The 24,551-nt window shown below is 45.4% G+C and overlaps 1 protein-coding gene and 1 long non-coding RNA gene across 3 annotated transcripts in view; one reads left to right on the top strand and one right to left on the bottom strand.

The window, feature by feature from the left end:
- The window catches only part of SLC1A4 (solute carrier family 1 member 4), a 33,865-nt gene extending 16,920 nt beyond the window's left edge, over nucleotides 1–16,945 (bottom strand). For both annotated transcript variants that reach the window (XR_008429757.1, XM_053937324.1), the window contains exons 1-4: nucleotides 16,380–16,945; nucleotides 7,186–7,228; nucleotides 6,013–6,075; nucleotides 860–1,026 (exon numbers count right to left, since the gene is read on the bottom strand). Coding sequence is in view for 1 of the 2 variants with exons in the window: in XM_053937324.1 (XP_053793299.1) it covers nucleotides 860–1,026; nucleotides 6,013–6,075; nucleotides 7,186–7,228; nucleotides 16,380–16,912 (806 nt within the window). In the remaining variant the exon portion in view is untranslated. The remainder of the gene's footprint in view (nucleotides 1–859; nucleotides 1,027–6,012; nucleotides 6,076–7,185; nucleotides 7,229–16,379) is intronic.
- On the top strand, nucleotides 16,601–18,388 carry LOC128785111 (uncharacterized). Its single transcript, XR_008429758.1, has 2 exons — nucleotides 16,601–16,675; nucleotides 17,705–18,388. It is a non-coding gene; the product is annotated as an uncharacterized LOC128785111 (long non-coding RNA).
- Nucleotides 18,389–24,551: the final 6,163 nt, after the last annotated feature.

The raw sequence follows: 24,551 nt of genomic DNA, 5'->3' as shown, positions 1-24,551 counted from the left end.
GTTTTGTTCAAACCCTACTTCTTAGGGAGAGAAAAACAGTAGGAATGAAAAATGCAGAATGAAGGAAAAAAGAAATACATTTAAATACACATTTAATACATTAGGTACATTTACAGCTTTTCAACCAGCTTTGGAAAGGTAGTGAGAAATGTCCCACTGTTAGTTTGTTTGCTAGCTATCTTTATGAATATTTTTAACTCTGTATGTGAGGTATTAGTACTGCTGTTTCACAGGAGCAGCCCAACTCCATACAGCTACCCAGGACAGCCATGATACTGCTCTGAGGCCCAGGTTCATCCCACCTGATGGAAAACCCAGCCAGGGGGCTGCTCCTACCCCAGCTTAGGTGGCCTGAACCACTCTCTAGAGGTGCCTGCCTCCTCCAACGCTGGTTTCTTGCCTAATGAGAAAGATTAGCATGCTCCAGTTCCTAACTTACAGACTTTTTTTGGCCTCAAAAGCTTTGTGGGATTGATCAGAGCACCAGTCAGCCCATAAACTTTTCCAGACTCCAAGGAATTAAGTGAAATAATGTATTTGCACATTAACAGGCAAGAGAAAAAGAAATCAGCCTTAGGAAATACTGAGTTTTCTTTCCACTAAATAATCAAAAAGGAGTCCTGGAGAGGATTTATAGGCAACCCTTTGAAGTTCTCTAGCCTGATACCTTAAGCTATGAGTGACTGTCTCATTACAGGGCACAAGCAAGGAGAAAAGACCCCATTGTGTGACATCACAAGATTCACTTTTGCTGTGATGAGGGATCTCACAGGAAACAGCAGAACAGAGAGATGAAATGTGAGTTTGCTGATCTGGGCATAACACTGCAGTGCAGATGTACCTGCAGTCACACACTTACCACATAATCCAGGTAACCAAGACCATTGTTGCCTCATTGAATGAGTTAAAGAAGCGAATCAGATCTTCCCCCTCCTGGCCAAGCTTTTTCAGTGCCACTCCTAAAACCAGAGCAAACAGCACCAGTCCCAGGATGTTCATCCCTCTGATCTCAGTACCGATAGGGACCTGCAGAGACAAAAAAGTGGCTTGTTACCTGTGAGAATAGGAGAAAACCTAACAAAAGGGTCAGCTCATTTTGTTGCTGTCTGATTGATCTGAAATCAACAAGCAGAACCTATTTTGGAAAGGTAGGGCCTATTTTGTTGAAGGGAATCCAGGAGATCTGGATGCAGTTCAGGTACAAACCTCCCTAGTTATGAGCTGGCATGGATTCACTGAGGAGGAAAGGGCCTGCTACTACCTCCCCATGTGCCCTTTAATATAATATTTGTGTTCTCAGTGACCTGAACAAGACAACTCCCCAGTTGACTCAGGACTTTAGTGCAATGATGATACCAAGGTGAAAACCATGAGAAAACAACCAATGTTATGAAGCAGAAGGAGAGGAGAAAGGCAGAGAAAGGCATCAAACTGTGGCAACCTACTCCTTCATCTGTCCATGTCAGCCGTGGGAGATAGGGAACAGAAGAGAGATACCTGTTCCCCTTCTCAGAAATCAGTCACTGCCTGGGAAAAGAGGATAAAAACAGGATCCTCCTATTGACAAAAACTAGTCTACCCACAGGTCTGCTCTCTTAGTCCTTCATGGTTTGCTTCTCAAAGACAGCCAGAGTTCTCTTTGGCAATGTAGTATCATAGAACTGAATGAGTACTCTTGTGGCTACATAAAAATATAATTGTTTTGACAAAGTGGGTTTTTTTCTCTCCAACTTGGCAGTACAAACATGTCAAATGGTTGTTTTATTTGGAAGAACTTCTATAACAGATGAAGTTTGTGTACAAGTTTTGGCCTTTTGGCTAGTTTAAGTGGACACTAGCTCAACACAAGGAAAGAAAAATACATTCTGAGCTAAAAGCTTGAAATGAGTATTGACTAAAGAACTCAGGATACTGATCTCCTAAATCTGATAAAACCAGCCTGCTTAAGATTGATGTTTTTTCTGGAAGTACACTGCTGAACTGGACTGTCTCTCAATGGCAGGTGGAAACAAAGTCCTGCAGGGAAAGGGATAAAATGTAAATTATACACAAAAGCAGGAAGGTTAAACTGCTGTTAAGAGAAGTGTTTACAAAATGTGATGGTGCTGGCATTTTTTATTCACTAGGTAAAAAAAAATTAGATATGGAATCTGCAATTTTTATGGTAGTTGTTTGTTTAGAGCTAAGCTACCCCTATTTATTTGATTCCTGATTGAAAGAACTGAAAACATGGACAGATATTAAGCATGAGGTACAGTGTATCTCCAGAGATGTCTGAAGACACATGCTGTCACATACACTAACACTTTTCTGTCTGGATAGTTTTGGCTATATTCTGGTTTTTCTGACTGAAAGCTCTAAACTCTTCTGTGGTTAGAAAAGTTAAGACAAAACAAATGACCCCCTCCTATTAATCAAACAAATAATCTGTGTACACAGGGATGTTATTTTGTAATATATATCATTTTATACTGGGTTCATTTGATACAGGGGTAATATGAAAAGTTCAGCTGGAACAGAATTTTATCATAATAGGCCCAAACCATTCCTTAAAAAAAAAAAAGGTCCCAAAACCAGTGAATTTTGTTTTGGTTCCCATTCTGAAAAAAAAAAATGTATAAAACTTTGCTATGGAACAGAAATTCAGTGTTTCAATGCTTTAAGAGCCCAGCATTCTGACCTGGATGTTGCTGGGAGAGAAACTCTGTACTCTCCAAAATGAGAGTATATGGTCTTCTTTCACCCTTGGAGAGGTCTCTGTCCACCTTGCTCCCAGCACTGTGGTAACTGCTGCTGCTGTTCTCCAAGTGCTCACACTCACCAGCACTTCAAGCCTAGAATCTGTGATCTGGGGACCTCCTGACCTCTTGGTGACCAGAAGATGACTGGCTGCCAAAAGCTTGTGAGCTCTCTCCCTCTATTCGCTGCCACCCTGTCCCCATTTTCAGGCCTTGCTCTCCCCTTGTCTCTCTCTCACTGATTTCTTTACAACACGCAACACTCACCATCACCTCCCAACACTGCAGACGTAGGCAGAAAATGCACCACTTGCCTAGAGCAGTAATTTATTGCAAGAAATTCCTCCCTGCAAATCCAGGGGACGATCTGCAGCATTCAGGGAATTCCACCTCGTTGTGACACCACACGGAATGAGCCCAGCAGAAAACCTTCAGCGGAAGATCCTCACAATCCCAGCCTCTAAAACTGGCAGATGCTGAACAGCCTTTTTGTACTCTCACACAAGAGTGCATCACCCCAAAGGGGCAGCCAAACCAAGCAGCATTGTGGACACCAAACAAAAACAGCTTTAATGAGAACTTTGTTCCTGGACAAGCTATGGGACACGTTATTGTTTGCCTGAAATTATGCATTCTCTTAGGAAGATTCATGGAGCTCTTCTGGTCCTTGAATCTCTCTGAAGATCCCATTGTTTTTTAGCTCTTGAAACAAAATGCTTATCAAGGAAACAACTGCTGACATTGAACAGTCCCAGTAGTAGGTGGCCGAAAAGAAAATGCAGCCATGTGATGTGAGGAAGAAGAGCAACCACTGGTTTGTGTATTTTTACTCCTGTCCAAAGAGGAACTGAGTCCCCACAGGCTCCCTGTGCTGCAGATGGTAAAGTGAGATAGTCTGTGCCCCAGGAAGTCTTGCTGCCAAAGAGACAGAGAGGATGTAGCCATAAAAGCTGGGTAAACATGAGGTGAGCATGTGAAACAACAAAAAAGGACATGGCTGAGCAAACAAGTATATGTCCCACTATTCACTTCATCAGTGAGAGAAGACAGAGCCTAGTAACCCCTACCTAGTAAAGGGGGAAATATAATCAATGGAAATTTTTGCTCTACACTATTCATATGGAAAGTTGAAGGAAAATATTTCTCCTCTTCACTCAAATATTCTGCTGATGAAAGAAAAAAGCAGATAGGAATATGATCTTATTCCTCTGGAAACAAACTTCTGTCACTATGATATCCAAAAATCATACTCTTCTTTCCAAACTCAATCCTCATCTATTCATAAATACTATGGTCAGACCAGTACTAAAACTGAGCTAACAAAAACTGAGATGATGCTCTCTTTATTTGGTCTGTTCTTCCCTAGAGACAGTAGGGCGTCTTCTGGAATTAAAGAAGGTCAGTCTGGTTTTGCTCCAACAACTTAAAAAAGGTTTTGGAAAAGTAATAGCAGAAATAACCTTTACATCATCACAACTGTTGGCAAAAACTGACACCAGTGGCATATTCAGAATATTTTTTCTGATGTTACATCAAAGAGGAGACTGATGAGAAGGAAAGAGAGGGGAAAAATGAAAACAATAATGTTGCATTTTAAAGGGCCAAAAGATGCATTCTTATCTCTTAAGGAAAAGTGATGGTGTTGAACAAACATTTAAAAAGTACTTGACAGCCAGCACTCTGTTCAATGGATATGGTTAGCCTTAATCCATGCTTGGTTGCTACGGAACCCATATCAACCCTGACAGTGAAGATAAATGAAAGACTTACTCCCCTTTCACTTACCCTTGCTTAAATGTCAAATAACTCAGCACTCTGCAACAACACCGAATGTGTTTGAGCAGCACGGAGCTGCAGGGGCGTGCCCTGCCCGAGGGCATGGAGAGAGAAATGCTCTTTTGGGACTCTGCAGTGACAAGGTGTCACACGGATGACGGCGGATCTGGATCCGGGCTAATGCCATCCAGCAGGCACTGGCAGGGGGAGCTGCCTCCTTCCCCCGTGGAGCTGCTCCCCCTGTGATGCCAGGCTCGGCACAGCTTTGCCCCTGCTCAGTTCCTGTGTTATCCCAGTCACCTGTCACCCGGGCTGGTGAAAGTTCAGCCCAGGGCTGGAAGCAGAGTTCACAAACACTGTTCTGTGTCACCTGCTCACACATCATGCATGGGGAGGAGAAGGTGATGAAGCCAATGCTTCCTGTGCTCAGGGATATGCTCCAGAGTCCCTTTGGGTGAGCATAAACTGCTTTTTCCTTGATGGTTTTACAAACTGGTGGGCAAACCCCAGCTGAGCCCTTCCATGACAAATGCAAAGATTACAAGTCTCTTGCCCTAGAGGAATTCAAATAATATTAAAAATGCAGTAACCCAACATCTGATACTGAGCTCAGACAGCCAGAATGAGCCTGAGGAAGAGAAAATCACCTTGAAAGCAATTTCTCAGACCAGTCTCCCAAAAATCCCATGGCAGCACATGAGACATTTTATTTGGAGGAAGGTGACACCTTGCAGGCTGGGACCCTGGGGCCCATGTTGTTTCACAGCATGCTGTGTGTAAAACAACAGTAATTATTGCTGGGCCTGCAACATGTTGGCTCTGGCCAATAATAAACATGTTTGATAGCCCTGTCTGCAGGAGAAATGACACTTAGTGGGGCACAGAGCATCTTTGGAAGTCCTACCAGCTACGTATGGAAGATACCACTCTGTACCTACACACCAGTTCCTTTTGTGACACCATTGCAACAGTAGCCTATTTGCAATGTTCTGTCTGTAATTTTTACTCCTTCAGACCACTTGTTACTGCTTCAAACAAAATTTCAGCAATGAGAAAAAATTCTCAACCCAACAAGTCTATTTTTTTTTTAAGAGCCTTGGGTAGAGGGGAAAAAAAACTTTCTCTCCAAACTCTTAATGAAGAGTAAGGTTTAAGGGACATACTCAGCCAGCTTGATTGCTATTTAGTTCCAAGTCTACAGGAAGTTATTTGGAAACATTAGGTAGACTGACTAAAATTTAGATCAAGTGAGACCAGGTCTAAGAAAGCATGGCCTAAAAAAATAAAGTGTCAAGGGTCACATCAGTTGAGCTCAACTCTCCTCTTAACCACAGCTTTCTGTTGTGACTGTAGGTACTCATTCAGCTTGTGTGCGTCTCAGTTCCAGGCAAATAAAAGTACTTGTTTCTTTCTCAAGACTGCTGGAAAGGATTAAAGGCTGTGAAGTAGTCAAATATTACTGACAACAATTTGTTTAAAATCTAAGAAATGACCTTACCTTTTCCCATGTGATATTTCCAGAGGTTGTGTTCCTGGGCAGCATCTGATAGTCTGTTGCATACTGCAGGTAAGAAACAAAACACAACCAAACAAAAATGGTGAGGCAGGCATTAAAATTGTCAGCAATTTATCTAAAATCTAGGGCAACAATTTACTTTGATAAACAAATTAGACACCTCACAAAAGCAGGGCACTTCTTTGGGCTTGTTTTCTTTAAATATAAAAGGAGGGAAGGAAAAGCTTCTGTCCTTGTCAATTCCCTGTGACAACAGCAGCACAGAGGAAAAGAGGACTGCTTTATTTCATCCCTGAACACACACAACCCTGACACTACAGGCATCACAAAATATCCTTTTCATAGTGTTATTTTTGTACTGCTTCTGGTTTTACTCATGGAATATTGACTTGTACTGTATTACATATTCATGTAAAATGGAACTTGATTTTAAGAGTTTGCCATTGGTTTTGATACAAAAGCAAACCCACCACAAAGGCAAAAGCTATTATTTTGCTCCTGTATCATAAAGAATCACTCTGCCCCATGACAGTATTCTCAACACTCTCTATCCTGACATATAAAATTAGCATTGAGAACTAAATCAAAATCTTTTTGGAGCCTTACAGCACCTATCCATCAGTTTAAACCACACTATGTTCTGGTGCCAGTTATCATCCCACCACAGAGTCTCTGTTGGAAGAGAAACCAGGCTGAGAAATTAATCCAGCAAGGGATACAATGGAAACTACTGAATAAAACCATCAGGCAACAGGTAATGCTTACACACATGGGAGCCTAAAGGTCTTCAGCCTTGTCTGTTCTGAGCCCAGCTCTAAACTACATAGCCAAAGGATTCTCAGCTAGGATTCTCCTGCAAAATGGTGAGCAGCCTGGCACAGGATTGCCACTACTGCCCAACATGGCACCCAAAGTTTAAATAATGTTTTTGGTGAAGGTAGAAAAGATGGCCTTTGAATATGCTTTTGTTTGAGGAATATTTTTCAAATAACTTTGCCATGGAAGTTGTATGTCTGACTATATCATGTGCTTTTAAAAACTCTACCTTCTGTAAGTAAATTAACCTCTGGTATTTTCTACACCACCTTTCTAGTCCTCTTCCAATAAAAGAGCCTATGCACTGTAGCTCATGTCCAAAGTCCACACAGATCTTACCGTTTCGAAAGCTGCAGCAACAAGATTTGCAGGAAACAGGTTTCTGTAAAAGACAAACAGGAAAATTAAATATGTCGTGGGGAACTTCTTAAATTAATGCACCAATGTATCTTACTCTCAGAAACAGAATGCCTTCTTCAAAGGCAAGCACATTGGCACGGGTGAAGTGTGTAGCACGGAAGATTCTCCAGCAGGATGAAGCTTGCTGTGTGTCCAGAGGTCTGGATGCCATCTTCCTGGGCTCACATGAAAGAGATGACAGATGCTTGCTGCCACACCTCACCTTTTGGGCAGGGCCACCAGAGGCAATCACACACAAAGCTGGTTATACACACCCATTGCCCAGTGGCTACGGAAAATGGTCCAGCCACACCACCTGCAGCACCAGCTTATGGCCTCCAGTGTCAGGCAGGTTTTTAACATTGCTCATGTGATTACACTTCACTCGCAGCATCAACATGAAGGACAATCCAATCAGCAAAATCCACTTATGAGAATGGCTTAACCCTTCAGCACAGCAAGGCCAGCTTCCCTGATCAGCAAGGCAGAGCAGAACAGTATCACAGGGCAGACTTCTCTGCAAGGACTGGGACAACACAGATGGAAAGTACAGGCAGCTCCTATGGAACACGTGAATCCAGTAGGGCCTTCACACAGAAATGCCAATGTAGCATCAGGTTAGTGCAGAGAGGACAGCATGCAAAGTGATGTACACTCTTTCTGACCATCCAGTATGTATCTGCATACAGGAAATTAAAATCATGAACTGGACCGAGCAGAGCGTTCTTCCAAGCTTCTTGTGGTATCTTATAGTTGGTTTTAATGCTCTTATTCCTTTCTCCCCTTATGGGCAAAGAGCACATGTTCCCCTAGCCAAATGACAGCTCTTGGTTTTCTGTGTCAGAAAGGAAAACAGGAATAAAAGCTGATCTCTGGGGTCATGGCAGGACCACTGCTGGCAAGGGCAGGAATGTGATGGGTATCAGCTGAAAATACTGCCAGTAGAAGGCATCACAGAGACACAAGAACTCTTATGGTAAGGAAACAGAAGACTTTACCCAGAGCCAGTTAATTGTGGCAAAAAAACATTTGGATAGCTGCTCCCCATCCCATGTTCTTTGCACAGCTCCAAGGAAGCTGCAGCTCCCTCCAGGCTGTGCCCTGCTAACTTCCCCCCATTTTTGCCACAGTTACCCAGGCAAACATTAAACCAGGCTGTGGTTGTTCCACAAATGGCATGGGACGTGCAAATCCAAACCAGAGCAAGAAAAGCAGCAGCAGAGTCAAATCTTTGAAAACAAGAGGGAGATTAACACGTGGCCCAGATAAGGACTTTGGCCTTTTTGGTTGCATGGCTCTTGCCACACAGGGAGTTTTCCCACAGCCTTGACAGCAGCTGTAAAGGACATGGGACTTCATCAAACACCTGTCTGCTGGGAAATACCTCAGCCTCTCTCTCTCCCTGATGCACTACAAGTTCATTAGGAGGATTGCTGCAAGAATAATTTGTCTTCTGGAGTTTACATTCCACCAAGCATGAACGAAACAGCAACATTTTCTCCTCAAAAGCTGACAATACAGCTGTCTGTCTGAAAGCAGGAGAGCAAGCTCTCATGCAGCAAAGACGCTCAAGAAGTGGTCAAATAAGATCAATGGAACAGCTAACTGTGCATCAGTTCTTGCACAGTTGGAACTCTTTGGTGGATGAAAACCTTGAGTAAAGTAAAAGCAAACTTGCTTTTATCAGGAGTAAAATATCACATATACAAATGGGCTCATGCTGTTGGGAAAAGAAGGCTATTTCTTTTCAGCTTTTCATAGCAGGATGATTATTTTTCTTAAAGAAAGAACTGACTGGACTTTGAAGAAGCAAAGAGATGAAAAAAGACTGAAAACCAAACAGAAATCAATTCTTTTTTTTTTTTCTTTAAATCAGCTTTTCCATCCTGATGAAAACAAAACCAAAGGAAGCAATACTAAAGCCTAAACAACATGGTTCTCCAATGTTTAAATGTGGCCAGGAAACCAAACCCTCCATAATTTGTACAGTATGTCAGGCATGGGCCTCAGTAACTAAACATTAACTTATCTCCAAGCATATACTTAAAGCACATAGTTAAGTGATGCCAGCAACCCTGTTACAGCAAGGCAAGGGGCAGGTTCTTACTTCAAGTGTGAACAGTGCTAAAAAATAACCTAGAGTAGACACTTTATTCCTCCAGGATCCCTCGCAGGACTTGACAATTCGCCAAGTAAAAAATTTTGATCTTAAGCAGCTCATAAGGAGTTATATGTTCTGTTCAACTTCTAAGTACACCTGACTGCAAAATACCAAAAGCACATAAAATAATGTTTTGTTCCCCTGTTTCAAATCCCAAAGCTTAAGAACAAAATATGTCGGGTCATAAAAAGCAATCTACAAATGGCTTATCGTAGAGGCACGAGGTCTGCACAGACTACACTTATTTCTCACCTAAGATCAGTCAGCATGTGAACTAAATTCAACTTTAATTACAGGTGGGTCAGATCACAAGTTCTTACCTTTGGATTGATTTGTGCAAGAACACCACCACAGTGCCTGAAAAACGGGGCAAGATGCTGTGTGCTTTGGGGAGAGGTAAAAGCTGGCTGGTGACCTGCCTGGGCCCATCGTGGACTTGTGCCTGCAGGGTTTGCTCCTCACGCCTGCTAAGGTGAAGCTCACCCATCACAGAAACACAGACACAGCTCTGTGCCTGTCAGCAGAGAAGCTGCATAGGGAAGTGTGGACATCCCTCCCGTGAGGGTGAACCAACAAACAGGAAAGCTGATGAGCTGGGTAATTGGGCATGCAAATGAAACTTGGGTGTCTGCCAGTTGTTTTTTCTGTGAGGACCAAAGGTTTAGAAGGTTTTTGTGCTTTGAAAGCCTGTAGCAAACGTGAACATGGAGTTTAGGGAAATCACCCTGGTTGTATGGCTGGATTGTTGACTATTTCTGATGGCCCCATCCCCATGCCCTGTGCCAGAGAACACGGTCGTCTTTCTGAAGCAGATGTGGATTATCACAAGAACGCGGGGCTGGCCAAACCCTGGGTCTGGGTGATAAGGAGCCCAGCACAGCAGTGTGGGATCAGACAGCCTTGGCCCCAAATGCAGGGAGACAAAACTTGCTGCACGTGGCACAAACAGGCCAATAACACACCATGGCAGGGGACAGGTGTGCTGCCTGTACCCCACGTGCTCCCCTGCTGCCGGCACCTCGCTCCACACACGCACAGACCCCAACTTCTTTGTGCCATAAAAGTGAAGTAGGTGGCACAGAGAGGCTCTACTCACCAAGCACCAGGCAGGAAAGCCTCTCTCTGCCTGCTGCCAGTTGTGCAGACAGCCCCAAAAAAAGCCGTATCAGAAATCCATCTGACAGCTGCCAAGGGGGACAGCTGTGTCCTGGGGCTGAAGCAGGAAACCTCCATGTAACTGCACTACACACAGGGTGAGAAATCACCCTTCTCAGATCCTCTTAAAAGAGGAACAAGAAAGTAGCAGCACCAAAGACAGGTGTTAAGTGTGTATTTCCTGCTTGAATACTGTGCTCATGACACCATCTCCCTATGCACAGCTGGATAAATGCACCTTTCTTCCTGTGAAAAGCTGCTCCTACCAGTCAAAAATGGACCATTACTATCCAGGAAGATCCCACTGTATTTCTGCTGTAATAGAAATCTTAGTTTAGCTGCAACATCCACTCTTGGGAATCCCAGACAACTAAGGGAACCTGGAGCTGGCAAAGGGAGAAAACTGTAACTCTCCTCCTTCTCCATTTTGATATTATGGTCAAATTGCTCTCTTCTTTACAGGCCTGTATCTTTCCACCAGCAGGATGAGGATTACACAGGAACTCCTCCATTGTATGTGTAAGGGATTATTATTAACAACTGTTTCTAAATGATTCGTTTGCTAGAGCTCTGCAAACAACTTTGCTCTGGCAGCAAAAGCATGAAGGGAAATCCAGGCAAATGGAATGAAACCCTAAAATACTATGCATTCCTCTCGCATTGCTTCTTTCAAAAAGTTTCCACTTCTGAGGCCAAAAACCTTGCTGTTGAAAAAAATACTTTTTTGAGGAAGACTACAAAAAATATTCTGTGTTGGTTATCTCCAGTTTTCAGGGGTTTTTTTCAATGGTACAAGTTCACTCACAGGAACTTTATTGCCATCTGTGGCAAAATGCCAGAGCCCAGTTCAAATTCCTCCAGTACCTCTGGTTTTTTTTCTGTCCCAAGATTTTCATTCAATATCACACAGCAATTTTCCTCATCTGCTTTTTGATATGTGGATGCACAATACATGTCCTGTACATACTCATATTTGTGAGTGTGTGCATTTGTTTTTAACACAGAGAAACTTGAAAATGTGTTTACTTATAGCAGATATTTGACACTTTTTTGTCTTAATGGCCCAGTCTGTATTTCTGATGCTTGCAAAATAAATCATAACTAGGGGGAGTCAGTTGTAAAAGGCAACAAATGAAAGGAGCAGAAATGTTCAGAGGCTTACTAAAAAACCCTGCCTAAGAGTGCAGGCACATGAATGAAAACATTGAGTTCTTCCTACAGAACTCATTCCAGACTCAGAAAGTGACACAAATCAAACTTTAAGAACTAGACATCAGCTTCAAGCCCAGAAGTCAGCCTGTCTCCTGGCGTAACTGCAGTCATTGCCTGGACACTTTTTATTCTATTTATGAACACAAAGGTGGCATCTCCCCCTCCTCCTCTAACAGTCACATTTTACTGTCTTTCCACATTGGGATTTCAGAGATGGCCTTCATGGCTGCTTTTTTGGGTGACTCACTGGGAAAACCAAGGCTGTAAGAACAAGTGCTACTGGAGCAACTGGTGCCCAGGAGAGGGTCACAGCCTGAGTGGCCCACTCTGGCCACCCGCTCTGCAGCCCAGCCTGCAAAACACAACTGATGCTCCTCCCCGTGCTCATGTCTGCCTTCCCTGTGGTTCTGAAGACACTTGGAGCAAAGAAATGGAGCTGCATCCCTTTGGCAGCTCAGCTGGTAACATCTGGCAGAGAGACAGAAAGGGCACTGAGAAGCAATAAAATTTAAACAGTTTTTGCAGACTTGCCTGGTAAACTGGGAAACCCTGACCTTACTGCTTGGGGCAGATATGTGGATCTCTGTGCACTCTTCCTATTAAAAAAAAAAGGGATTACCGCCTTCCCTTCCCAGACTGTTACAACTAGGGTTGGATTAAAAACAGAATTTGTTTCCCCAAAGCCAATTTCACAGTTGCAAAACATGTTTTCATCCCAAAATTGGGCAAAGAAAGCCTGTGTCTCACATCCTTTTTTCCACTAAAAAAAAAAAAAAGGTAAAATACTCTGCTGAAATGTTCCTTTTTTGATGAGTGAGATCCTCCACTTAAGTCCTTTGTATAAAATGACAGCAAAACATTGACCTCACCGAAAAGAGAAATGCTACAATCACCCTGATGGAAATTTTGACAGGATCAATAGGTTCCTGTGAAACTGTTCAATTTTGTTGAATCAGCAAATACAAATCAGAGCTAGAACAAAACTCTGACCTTATTGAAACATTCAGTCGTGACAATTGCCCATCAAAAGTGTTAACAGATCAATAGATTCTTGCAAAACACTTGATCCTGCTGTTTCAACTGCTTTCCAACAAGCTGCAGGTGGGCTGTGTGAGCAGGTGGTTGGAGTCCCATCCTTGGGACTCCCTCTCCCTGGTTACATGCAGGGCACAAGCACAGCCAACACAACCACAGTGTCACCTTCTCAAGTGGGGGCTGAGCCCCAGAGCCCAGCCAGCCCCTTCCTCCAGCTGCCAACCACTTCACAATCAAGCTCACAAGCTCTCTTTGGTCTCTGTTGCTTTATCTTCTCCACCAAAAAAAATGAGTAACGGAAAACCTCAGAAATCCTAAAATTTCCCTCCACTCCCCTCATCTTCTGCTGACAGACTTAAGGAATTCTAAGATCCTGCCTTGAGTTCAGGGAACACCCCAGTTTCTGGGTGCCTTTTTTAAAGCAATCAGCCTTGTGGAAGCAGCTGTGAACTCTTGCTGGAATCCCCTCCCATGATCACTGCCTTAGGCCATGCTCATCTTTAGGAAGCTCCAAGGAGCTGCCCACCTGATACACCTGAGATGAGATGAGCTATCAGCATCTCTGCTTTGGGGCACAAAAGCACTTTATGACAGCTCTGCTGTCCCCACCCCACGTCCTGGGGCAGAGGACAGTGTGTCTAAGCCCTGACTAGACCTGCTCAAGGCTTGCTTGCCTCTAGCACTTGCCAGAAGGGAAACCAGGAGGGTGCTCCAGCACCTCCAGCCAGACAAATCAGACCTGGAGGTTATGGTCAATGGTCAAAAACAAAACAGAGACAGCCTTTGGGTTCACCAGTGAGTCATCATTCATCTGATACCAAAGCCCAAGATAAATCTTTTTTCCAGAGGTCGTTTCTCCATGCCTAGATGCACATTTATGAAGCTTTAGACTTTGAAAAAGAAAACCAAGAACTAAGCTGACCTCCAGACATCACGGCAACAATGAAAAGCAACATCTTGAATCATTATCTAAAAGACTTCCCAAAGGCAGAAGTGACTTGCAGAACCAAATAGTGACACACAGCTGTGCTTTCCTCTTTGCTGTTTCTTTGATGGGTCATGTTTTACATTGGTTTTCAGTGCTGATGGGGGACTCAGTTTACCCATTTGCAACTCATTTTTACCTCTCCTCTGAAACCCCGCAACAGGGAAGCCTTGAAGGACACAGTCAGTCTTGTGCCACAACTGAAAACAGTTTTCTTGCATTTAATAGAAAGTTTCATGGCTAAACGAGATAAAAGAAGAGGATGCTGCAAGACCCACCCACACAAAAAGCAATCATTTTGACCCTTCAGGCCCTATAGAATCAAGGCTTTGTTATCTCATGATGAATTTACTAAGTTTCATCACAGCAGGGACCAAGTTCAGTGCTCAAACCAAAACACTCACATTGTCAAGAACAGTTAGAAGAATAATATTACAAAGCAGAGAGAGAGATCTTATTTCCTGAAAATCACATACTCTCTCCCCATCCCTCAGTCTGTCAGGGATTTGTGCTAAGACTGAAAGTTTTAGCAATGGCTATGTCCAAACACAACTTTTCTGGACTGGATTTCACTGTCACTGCTGTAACAACTTGACAGCCCAACAGTGTGGCTGCAACAGCCCTTCCCTGGGGTTCCAAGGAAAAGATGTATTCACAGCCCCTATACGTGCACTGGAGGAAAGTTCCTGTCCCCTCGTCTCCTAGAAGGAAATTCCTCTGCAACCCACCATGCTTTACCCAAGTCTCATCATTATGAGCCCTACTCTGGAATTAAGGACTCAATCCCATCACCATCATAACCCCTTTGAAGATGAACTTTACACCTGCATTTACAGACCAAGAAACAGCTGTCTGCTCTGAACTTTAGATATTACCCACAGCCTGAAACTCACTGGAACATCCCTGGCCTGTTCCTCAGCTCCATCCTACTCCATGCTGCCAGGTGACACAGGGATGTAACACCAGGTACAGTAGCCACACCAGGATGCACTGGGGCCACCACTACAGGCATCTTCCCAGCTCTCCCAGGTGTGCCTACTCCTTTTTTTTTTTTGGCAATTTTCCTTCACCTCCCTCCCCTCCACTCAACAACATATCACCACCACAGCCAGACTACCTACTCTCGTTGTCCTGCTATTCCTTCTTAACATGCTGTCAGGAACTGCTGGTCCTTAAGAAAGGTCCTTAATTGTTGGTTCTTAAGAGAGGGAGAGGTGAGCTGAGGACACTGAGTACATGTCTGCCAATGGAACAAACCAGACTTACTTTCTATCCAAAGGGAACATACTTGTCTCAGGGGGAGAAAAGGACATTAACCTGAATTTGTAAGTACAGCTCTGGGTTTGGGGTTGGTTTGAGTTTTTTTTTAGAAAGTCTTTTTATCTTTGTTGCTACATCCACTTGTCCAGACAGAGCAAAAACGTATCTCAGCTGAAAAAAACTGGACTCATAAAAGTAAAGCAAACAATCCAAAACCCACCCCCCCACAAAAAACCAAAACAAAACAAAACCAAAAATCAGGATATCCACTAAGTTCAACTTTCCAGCCACTTGGCTGTGACACACTCAGGTCACCTCCCTTATTCTTGTGTTTGCACCTGGGTGCAAAGCACAAGGAAATGCAGTTGGAAGCCCAACACTCAAAGCACCATCTGGATGCCTGCCTCGTTTGTCTGTGAGCTCCTATCTTACTTAAAAAGCCAGACAGATCTCAACAAGACATGGGCTTTGAGAAAAAACAAAAAATGTGAAGGTTGCAACTTTGCAAGGAGGAGTAAAGATACGCTAAAACACTCAATCTGATTAGAAGTGGAAGCCTTGTTTCCAGACAGATTTGGGGAATGCAAGTCTTGCCTTTGAAAGGTGCAGAGGCAGGAAGGGAAGCTCACCAACCTACAGAGCATCCTCACACTGGACGACGTTTAGAGTATGCCCTCCATGGAATTACAGGGCTGCCTTTCCATGCCCACATCTATGGCAGGGCACTCTAAGAGGCAGGTAGACATCTGGGTGAGGAGACTGGCTAAAGTGTTGGAGAATTAAAGAAAAAGGTGTGTGTGAGGGATGAGAAGAGCTGCCCAGCCCTGCCCTGCCCGCAGGAGACAGGCAGCAGCAGGCAGCAGGGCAGGGGAAGGTGCCAGGGAAAGCCTGCCCTGCAGCCGGCACCCAGGAGCCGCTTTCCCTCCGGGCAGAACCAAAAACGGGCCTAGGCACCCAGAACTCTGAGCAAGCCTCGACTCATCCTGGCAGCCAGCCAGGCAAAATTAAAAACAAAGCGGGTAGAAGCAGAGCATCAAGCCCTACACCTGACCGGTGTACTGCGGGTACTTGGGCAGAGAGCCGTGCTTCTGGAGAAGCCAGGATTAGCATGAGGAGGATGGTAAGATGAAAGCGATAAAGAAGGAGGTTGAAAAGGTGAAGAATGAGGGGAAGGTGCAGGAAGATGAGAAGATGCAGGAGGATAAGATGAAGGGGGTTGAGAAGGAAGAGGAGGGCTCCCCGGCTGCAGAGTGCAACACTGCCGGGTCTGTCATCATCCTCCAGCGGCGGGAGGGCGGGGGAAGGAGGGGAGCGGGGCGGCCTCACCTGATGAGGTCCAAGAAGGAGTCCACCGTCTCCTTGCTCTTGGGCAGCTCGCCCGCCAGCCCCAGCTGGGTGTTGAGCGCTGAGGCACCGGCGCCGGGGCGGATGATGAAGCCGAGGGCGACGGCGAGGCCGGAGGCGAGCAGCGTGGTGCCCAGGAAATAGGCGACCGCGATGCCACCCAGGCGGCCGAGCGAGCGGGTGTCCAGGCTGGCGGCGCCCGACACCAGGCTGCAGACCACGAGCGGCAGGATCACCATGCGCAGCATCCGCAGCAGCAGCTCCCCGGGGAAGGCCAGGTAGGAGACCTGAGCCGGGCCCAGCGCCGCGCCGCGCACGGCGGCCCCCAGCGCCACGCCGGCCACCACCCCCGACACCGTCAGCAGCACCAGCGCGTTGCGCCGCAGGAACGCGCGGCAGCCCCGCAGCCGGGCCCCGCCGCCCCGCCGCTCCTCCGCCGCCGGGCCCTCGGCATGGCCGTTCCGGCCGTGGCCCGCCTTGCCCTCACCCGCTGCCGCCGCCGCCGCCGCCTCCATGCTGCGCCGAACGGCGACTCCGCGTGCGCCGCTACCGTACGGCGCTCCAGGCACGGACTGAGCGGCGGTCCCGCCCCCGCCCCGGCCCGGGAGGCACCGGCCCCGCCCGGGGGAGGGAGCGCCCAGCCCCGGGCCCGCCCCGTGCCCGCCCGCCCGGCCCGGGCTGGCTCCGCGCCATGGCCGCCTCAGGGCCGCGCTGCCCCCCGCGCCCGTCCGGCGTGAGGCCCCTGCGGGTCCTGAAGGCCTCCTCAGTGTGCCCGTGGTGTCCCAGAGATCGCGCGTGTCTCCCCGCGGTTTGCACGCATCGCCGTCGGTGTCACAGAGCTAACAAGTTTCCCCACAGCGTCCGCCTTCGTGTCCCTGTGGGTCACACTTGTCCCTCCATTGTCCTCCCTCAGTATCCCCGTTGTTCGTACACACCGCCGTAGTGTCCCCACAGTTCACACGTGTCCTCTCAATCACGTCCCCTCAGTGTCCCCGGGCTCACAAGTGTCCCCTCTTTTTGCGTCCACGTCCCTGTGGCTCACACGTGTCCCCTCATCGTCCCCCCTCAGTATCATCATGGTTCATACACACCCCTGCAGTGTCCCCATAGTTCACACGTGCCCCCTCAGTGTCCCCACAGCTCACCGAGTGTCCCCCTCGGTGTCCCCATGGTTTGCATACATCCCCATCAGTGCTCCCACAGCTCACCTGTCCATTCAGAGATCCCCCCTCAATGTCTTCACAACTCACAATTGTCCCCATCAGCGGGGCTCACATGTGCCCTCAGTGTCCCCCTCTCCTCTCCAGGAACTTCTCATGGAGGCAGGAGCCATCCTTGCACCAGGACAGGTTGTGTCTGTGTCCCCTGTCTGCACGGTCGAAGCCATTCAGCAGGTCCGTGGGTTCATCTGGAGCAGGGCGATGTGGACACAGGGACTCTGAGCACCCTTCCTTGAGGAATCCCATGTCTCAGCACACGAGGTGCTTGTCCGAGGAGCAGACGGTGTCTGTGATTATACATGGGGCTGATAAAGGGCACTTGGGGCTTTCAAACCCACAAGAGCCCCGTGGGTGCACTACTGTCATGTTTGCTCACAAGGGCACTTCCAGGAGCTCGAGCTGGTGTTTGGACTCTGTCAGGGGCTCCATTTCAGCTCATTCCCTTGACATCAGCAAAGCACAGCCTAGCAGAAAACGCGCTGTGAAAACAACCAGCCACACATCTGCTTTCCGAGTAGACTGCACTAATTAAAGAGACTGACAGGGTGTGATGCAATAATAATCCCGATTTAATAAGACTTTTCTGCTTTCTGATCTCATGGATAGACCTGAAGATCGCTATACCATGGCTGAAGCTCCTGGGAATTTTCTGTGTGTAAATAGGTAACAGCACGACTGACAAGCAGTTGTGTCCACCAGCATCCACTTTGGAGCTTGATGAAAAGTCTTGATTAGCTCTTGCACTGAAATTAGACTCACGATACCAACACATTCTTATTGATTTCTGTTTTTTTTTTTCCTGATAACATTCCCTTTGAGTAATACTTGGTTTGTGGAAGTCTGTAAATCAATGTTCCATCAAATCAGCAGATATAGGAAACAGAGACTAAACAGGAAAACAAGTGTCTGCAAACACTTTTAAAGACATACAATTCCACAACTCCTTTTGTTCCTCAAAAGGAACAAAAAAATTACATAGATCTTTAAAAATCAGGTTTGAATTTTTTTCTGCAAATAGGTTTGTGAATAATAAACAAGTTACTGTCCAATGTAATTGTTTCTTTCTCTCAGAAGAAGATCAGAAGCATTTCTAAAATGGTTTTAATATTTTCAGAGCATTCCTTGTGAAAATGTCATGCTTCATTTTTTCCATGCATTTTTCCTTGCTGTTCTCTCCCGATCTCAACTTTTTTTTCTTTCAATTTACCTATGAAAAAGAAAAGAGAAAAGCAGAAAAGAAACGACAACAGAAAATTATAAAATAAGTAGAAAAATAAATAGAAAAATCTATTCCTTGTTTCAGCTGAGAAGAGATTCTAAAACCAAACAACAAACATAAATGCTGTTCCCTTGTGCAAACTTGAAAGCAAGGGGAGATGTGAACAAGAAGAATGTATCAAATCAGAAAACTCATTGATAGCAGCACATGTATGAGACCAGTGCAAGAGCCAACACAGAACCTTTTCCACCATATGACAGTAGACTCCTCTCTTGGAGTATCCCCCCACGTCCCTGTGGCACTGACCTTGCTCAGAGCAGTGCTGTGAGAACAGCCAGGAGCACACACCTCCAGAACTGTAGATTGTCACACTACGACGCGAAATAACTCACACACGGATGCTAGATGCAAAAGGGGAAGGAAAAGAACCTAAAGACTGAGCTTTATTTTCTGACTCCACTCTATATAGAATAGTAAAAGTGGCAGTGGATTGGAGGGTGAAACTGCCACCTCTCCAACCACACTGGTCAAACCAACAGTCCATCAATTCTCTCCACCTGCAAAGAAGAATGTAAAACAATCATTGTTTATATGAACAGTGTGAGAAAATTCAGTAGAAATATGTAAACATCAGAAAGCATAAGAAACTTTCAAAACTTTAAAACTCTCAAAAGAACAGGGCGACAGTAGATCCCAGTGAAAGTTCTTGAAGCCATGCTGGGGCTGTTTGGTGATAGCCAACCCTTTCAAAACAACACTTTGACATAGGGATGCTGCTGTCGAGCTCCCTCATCAATGACACCATGAGAATTCCCCCTAATTTCCCCTTCCTTTCCCCTCCTCTCTTGATTTTTTGATTCAAATACTGATCCAAACAGGTATCCTTCCTCTCCTGACATACCTCCAGATGACAATTGGCTTTTGCCAACGAGAAGATGACATAGCACATGAACCTCCCACCATACAAATGGACATCATCCCAAAGATGTTCTAGGCAAAGCTAACTGTTTTTCCACCCTGTGAAAGTTCATGGATGGCTTCAGTGATTAACCCTGAAGCCCGCTGGCTTATTCAGTAGTAATCGTTGACTGATCCATTGTGTCATGTTTTCATTTCAGCGCTTGTAGATCTTGGGAGTTTTCCAGTGAGTCAGTCTGCATGTTTCCAGTGTCCACCCCGCTGGTGCTCCTAAACTAGGGATTTTGACTTTCCCTATTTGGAACTTGAAGATTTTTTTTTGCTTAAGTGGCTTTCACCAGCATAGGGCTAGGGTTCTTCCTCCAGAAATCAGCAGAGGGATCATAAACAGGCAACAGCAACAACAACAAAACAACCAGAAAAAAAAATCCAGTTGCTTTTAAATAAAATTTTCTTTAATGCTTTTGCTTTCAGTGAAAGAACAGCCAATATAGTTTTCACCACTGCCCCCGAAGGAAGATGTCATTCTGCTTTCCAGTCAAATTCAACTCAATACCAGTTTTTGATGGTAGGTATTTGAAATTCCAGCCTCAGTAGAAGGAATGAAAAAATCTTAATGGCTGTAAGGAAACCAGGTCCTTCCCTTCTATGTTTCATCTGCACATCAGTATAGATGGACACTTATAATAACACGCTGGAAATGTAGGATTTTAATGCCCCTAGGAAACAGAGGTCATTGTTTCTCACACTTGCGGAAGGTCAACACAAAGACTGGAAGAAATCAGATTTTCATTTCTTTGCTAGGGGAGGAGAGGAAGGCTTTCAAAGAGCTGTTTGCAGCTCCCTGAGTCTCATGCCTGGTACATACAAGTCTCAGCAGCTGGCACAGGTTAGAGTAACCCTCAGGCCACATTTCCTACAAACCTGCATAGCAGCAGGAGTGCAGGGAACACTCATTGTGCCACCTCTGCTTTCCCCATCTTCCTGCTGCTATTTCCCTCTTCCTAATACTGGCAAGGTCATCTGCAGCTTTTTCCTTGGGTCTGGCTGCTGTGTGCTCTCTGTTCTTGGGAGACCCAATAGAAACATCAGCAGGATTCCAGATAAGTCATCCATCAGTCATCTCCTGCAACTGCTTTGATTTGAAGTGGTTTGATGCCTCAAAGGCATGGTGGGGAGGAGAGAACAAGATGAAAGGGAAGAGGGCAGGAAAGGGTTGCATTTTATAGCCATGTTTTTCACAAGAAGCCTGAATAAAGGTGCTCCCAAGCTTCCCAATGGAGATGTGCTGGGCAGCCTGCAGTGTCCTAAGGGGCTGTATTACAGTGTGGACTTTTTATGAGGAGGATTCATGAAGAGCACATGGGAGAGATTTTGTTTTCTACTGAGCAAAATAAAGTCCTCAGAAGAGCCACAGCACGTGAGCTGAGGCAGGAAGGCCTAGAGCACTTTCTTGGTGTGCAGACTTTTAGTTTGGCAAGAAGTCTTTGCTGGGCCTGGGATGGCAAGCAATTTGGACAGACTCCAGCCCCATTGCAAAATCCTCTCCATCTGCATCTGGGAGGAACATGAGATGTGTTCCTCTGCTCTTCCCAGTGGCCCTGGCCTGCTCACCTCATTGCAAGCTGGATGCAGGATGGGTTAGCCTAGTTACCTGGATTTAGCAGGATGAGCCAGACTTCAAGACATCTGAAACCACAGAAAGAAACCCCCTGTGATGACAGAACCAAAGACTATTGCTGGCCAGCAACTGAAATAACACAGTCCCAAACACAATCCTACCACAGTGTCACGTGTTGATTCAGCATTTCTCCAGGATGGGTAAGTGCTCACACCTGATCAAAAATATTCTGAGTAGGAAAAAAAACTGTCATCTGTAAATGCATTTTCTAATAGCAGAGGCAGGCAAGGAATTTTGCAAATACCACTTGCTTGCCCAAACTCCAACAAAATCTAAACTCTGCAGAGAGGGATGGTTGACCTAGGGTAAATATTTAACTTTATCCTTCAAAGGCACATGTAGTTTTACCAGAAAGAAGATGAAAAATATAGAATAATACCCACACACACATACCTTGTTTACTCTAAGGATCCTTTGATGGCCCTAGAAACAAAGTTATACTGAGGCAAGAGTAATTTTTAAACTGTGTGTGTTGTTCCCTTTTCCAAAATTATCATAATATAAAAATATGAAGAAAAACCAATCACCCCCCAAGAATAGTAGAATTTTTTCCTTCATAAGCTCTCCCTGAGGTTTTTTCTTTGAGTTTAAAACAAGGAAAAGCAGGGAAAAGTAGGGAAAAAAGGGCAAGAACAAGTACAGACAGTCAAGATCTTGGATATGTGACAACCTGTCCTAGCAGGGGACATTGCCTCTAGCTGGTGGGGGAAATTCAGGGTCAGGCTTTTCAAAACAAGCAGGGCTGATCTGAAAACAAGCAATGAAGCTTTGCTACCGAAGAAGCGAGGGAAGCGACCGGTGCATCTCGGCCATGGGAAGCATGCTTGAATGGAGAGCTTGAAAATGCTCCAAGTGCCTGCTGATTTCTCCCATGGTAGTGGGTTGATAAAGTGCCTTGCCACTGGCAGGAGGTGGATAAGTTGGACATCTGAGGGTTTGCCTGGCATTCAAGGATCCATACACAAGCAGAGCATGCATTGATTTACATCAGTTGTATGGAATATGCTATAAAAAGCCACATTAGGGAAAAAAAAAAAATTGTGAGCAATTTCTGAACGCTGATTGTGATTCAGTGGCTAGAAGCAACAAGGGGAATCTCTATCCTTACATATTTTATCCCTGATTACAGTATGACAATGAATACTGTATCCCTGATTATGGGTGACAGTAAACTGGGATGACAGCACACAGGAATGACAAAGCTTCTGCCAAGAAACACAGGGGACCAGGCAGCTGCCCTCTGCCCACTGTAAGGCTGTCTTCCCATGCCCCCAGCTCACTGCAGCATGTGGCAGTGGCCACACCAAGGAGCTTTGGGAGCCAGCGTGGGGACCAAACACATCTTTGAGAAGTAACTGGAAAAGAACATAAGGGTAAGCAAAGCAAGAATGTGGTATTTTAAGAGCATACTTTCTAAGTATCCAACAATCTGCGACTCAGATGTTTCCAGGTGGTCCTTGATTTAAAAGCCTTCCATTAATTTTCCACCTGGAAATTTGCCTGCTGTGGTTTTTTAACCCCATCATCTCTTTTCCAGAGAAGTGTTTAATCCTCTGCAGAGCTCACTGCATGCTTCTGTCACCCTTTGCACCTCTCCTGGTGGAGACAGGTAGCTACCAGCACTGCATCCACTAAAAATCTCCATGTTTGCTACAGTCTGTGAGATACAGATTTAAGAAGGTGTTACAGCTTTTTGCTTCTGTCCTCCAAGGCTGCTGTTCAGACACCAAGTGCAATTCCCTCCTCCATGAGGAAGGGAATTTGGCACTCTGGCTCAGGAGATGTTATTAGGCTCATGAGTCTAATAAGGCTGTAGGTCTCTGAGGCTGTCAGTCCTTGAATTTCTGCTCAGAGGTAAGCTCAGGCAGCTCCTCAGTGGAGGTTTCTCTTCAGCCAACCTGGCCATTTTTATGAAACTCACAGAAATACACTTCCTGGGAGATTTCCACCCTTCAGCAAAATATTCAGTGGAATTGCATGTTGGAATCAAGTGCTGTTAATGAGGGATGGGTAGATGGAGTCAAGCAGAGGCACATCTCCCAGTGCATGTGCCAATGTACCCACCTCAAACTTACCTTTATATTTACTGCTGTCCCAGCTCCCCGTGTGACTCACAAAGTAATTCTCCTGATCTGGGAGAAAGGGCTGATGCAGATTTTCTCTTTAACCCTGAAAAGAGCCATAAAAATATGTGGAAATACAGGGCAGTCGCATATGTCTAAGGAAAACAGTAAATGCATACTCAAAAAAAAGGAGAAACACAGAAACACTGTGTGATGAGTCTGCAGGTTGGTATGAAAATAACCTCAAAGTCTTCGAAGTCACAGCAGGGTGTTGCATTGCTACTCTCTCCCTTTCCTCCCAACATGTTTGCATCATAGAAAATGAGCTTTTTGCTCCTAAAGTCCACAGTTTCAGACACGTTTCTTAGCTAGACCTTTCCTCCCAACATGTCTGCATCATAGAAAATTAGTTTTTTGCTCCTAAATTCCACAGTTTCAGACACATTTCTTAGCTAGACATAGGAAAGTACATAGGTTTTTTTCTGGAGCTTGTAGTTCTCAGTGATCTCAAAGCCTTTGAGAATCTGAGCTTACTTTATTTATTGTACAATTGTCTAAGCTGCCTAGGCTACTGTAGGTTTGTGAGATACCTACTGGGAGTTCCAAAGGCCTCTTACTCACCTGAACTGAAGCAATTTTAGCTCCCTAATGAAGCAGCATCATTATCAAAACCAAGTGAAACAAAACAACAACATACCTGTGCAGAGTAGATTACACACCGCTGTGGCTCTGTAACAGTCCTGTTACTGCAGGTTTTGGAGTAATAGCCCAACTGGGAATTAAGATGAGAAAAACAAGGCAGGAGGAGTGTGAACTTTCCACCTGCCTGTGGTCAGAGCCAAGACCTCCTGCATCAGGGAGTGCAATTCACCTCTGGCACAGTGCAGCCACAGAGCAGGGAGTCAGCCCCAGGGTGAAGCCCCTGATCCTGCACTGGGGCTGCTGATCTGTGGGACACATGTGCTTCTGGGGGGAGGGTGAAGAGGTCCTACTTAGCTTTGTTACCCCCAGCTTGCAAAGGAGCTTTGAGAAAAGTGAAGAGAGGCAAGGCCA

This window comes from Vidua chalybeata, chromosome 3 (assembly GCF_026979565.1).
Source record: "Vidua chalybeata isolate OUT-0048 chromosome 3, bVidCha1 merged haplotype, whole genome shotgun sequence".
Taxonomy (NCBI): domain Eukaryota; kingdom Metazoa; phylum Chordata; class Aves; order Passeriformes; family Viduidae; genus Vidua; species Vidua chalybeata.
The sequence above is the reverse complement of the archived record's forward strand: the minus strand, read 5'-3'. Positions and strand labels throughout refer to the sequence as shown.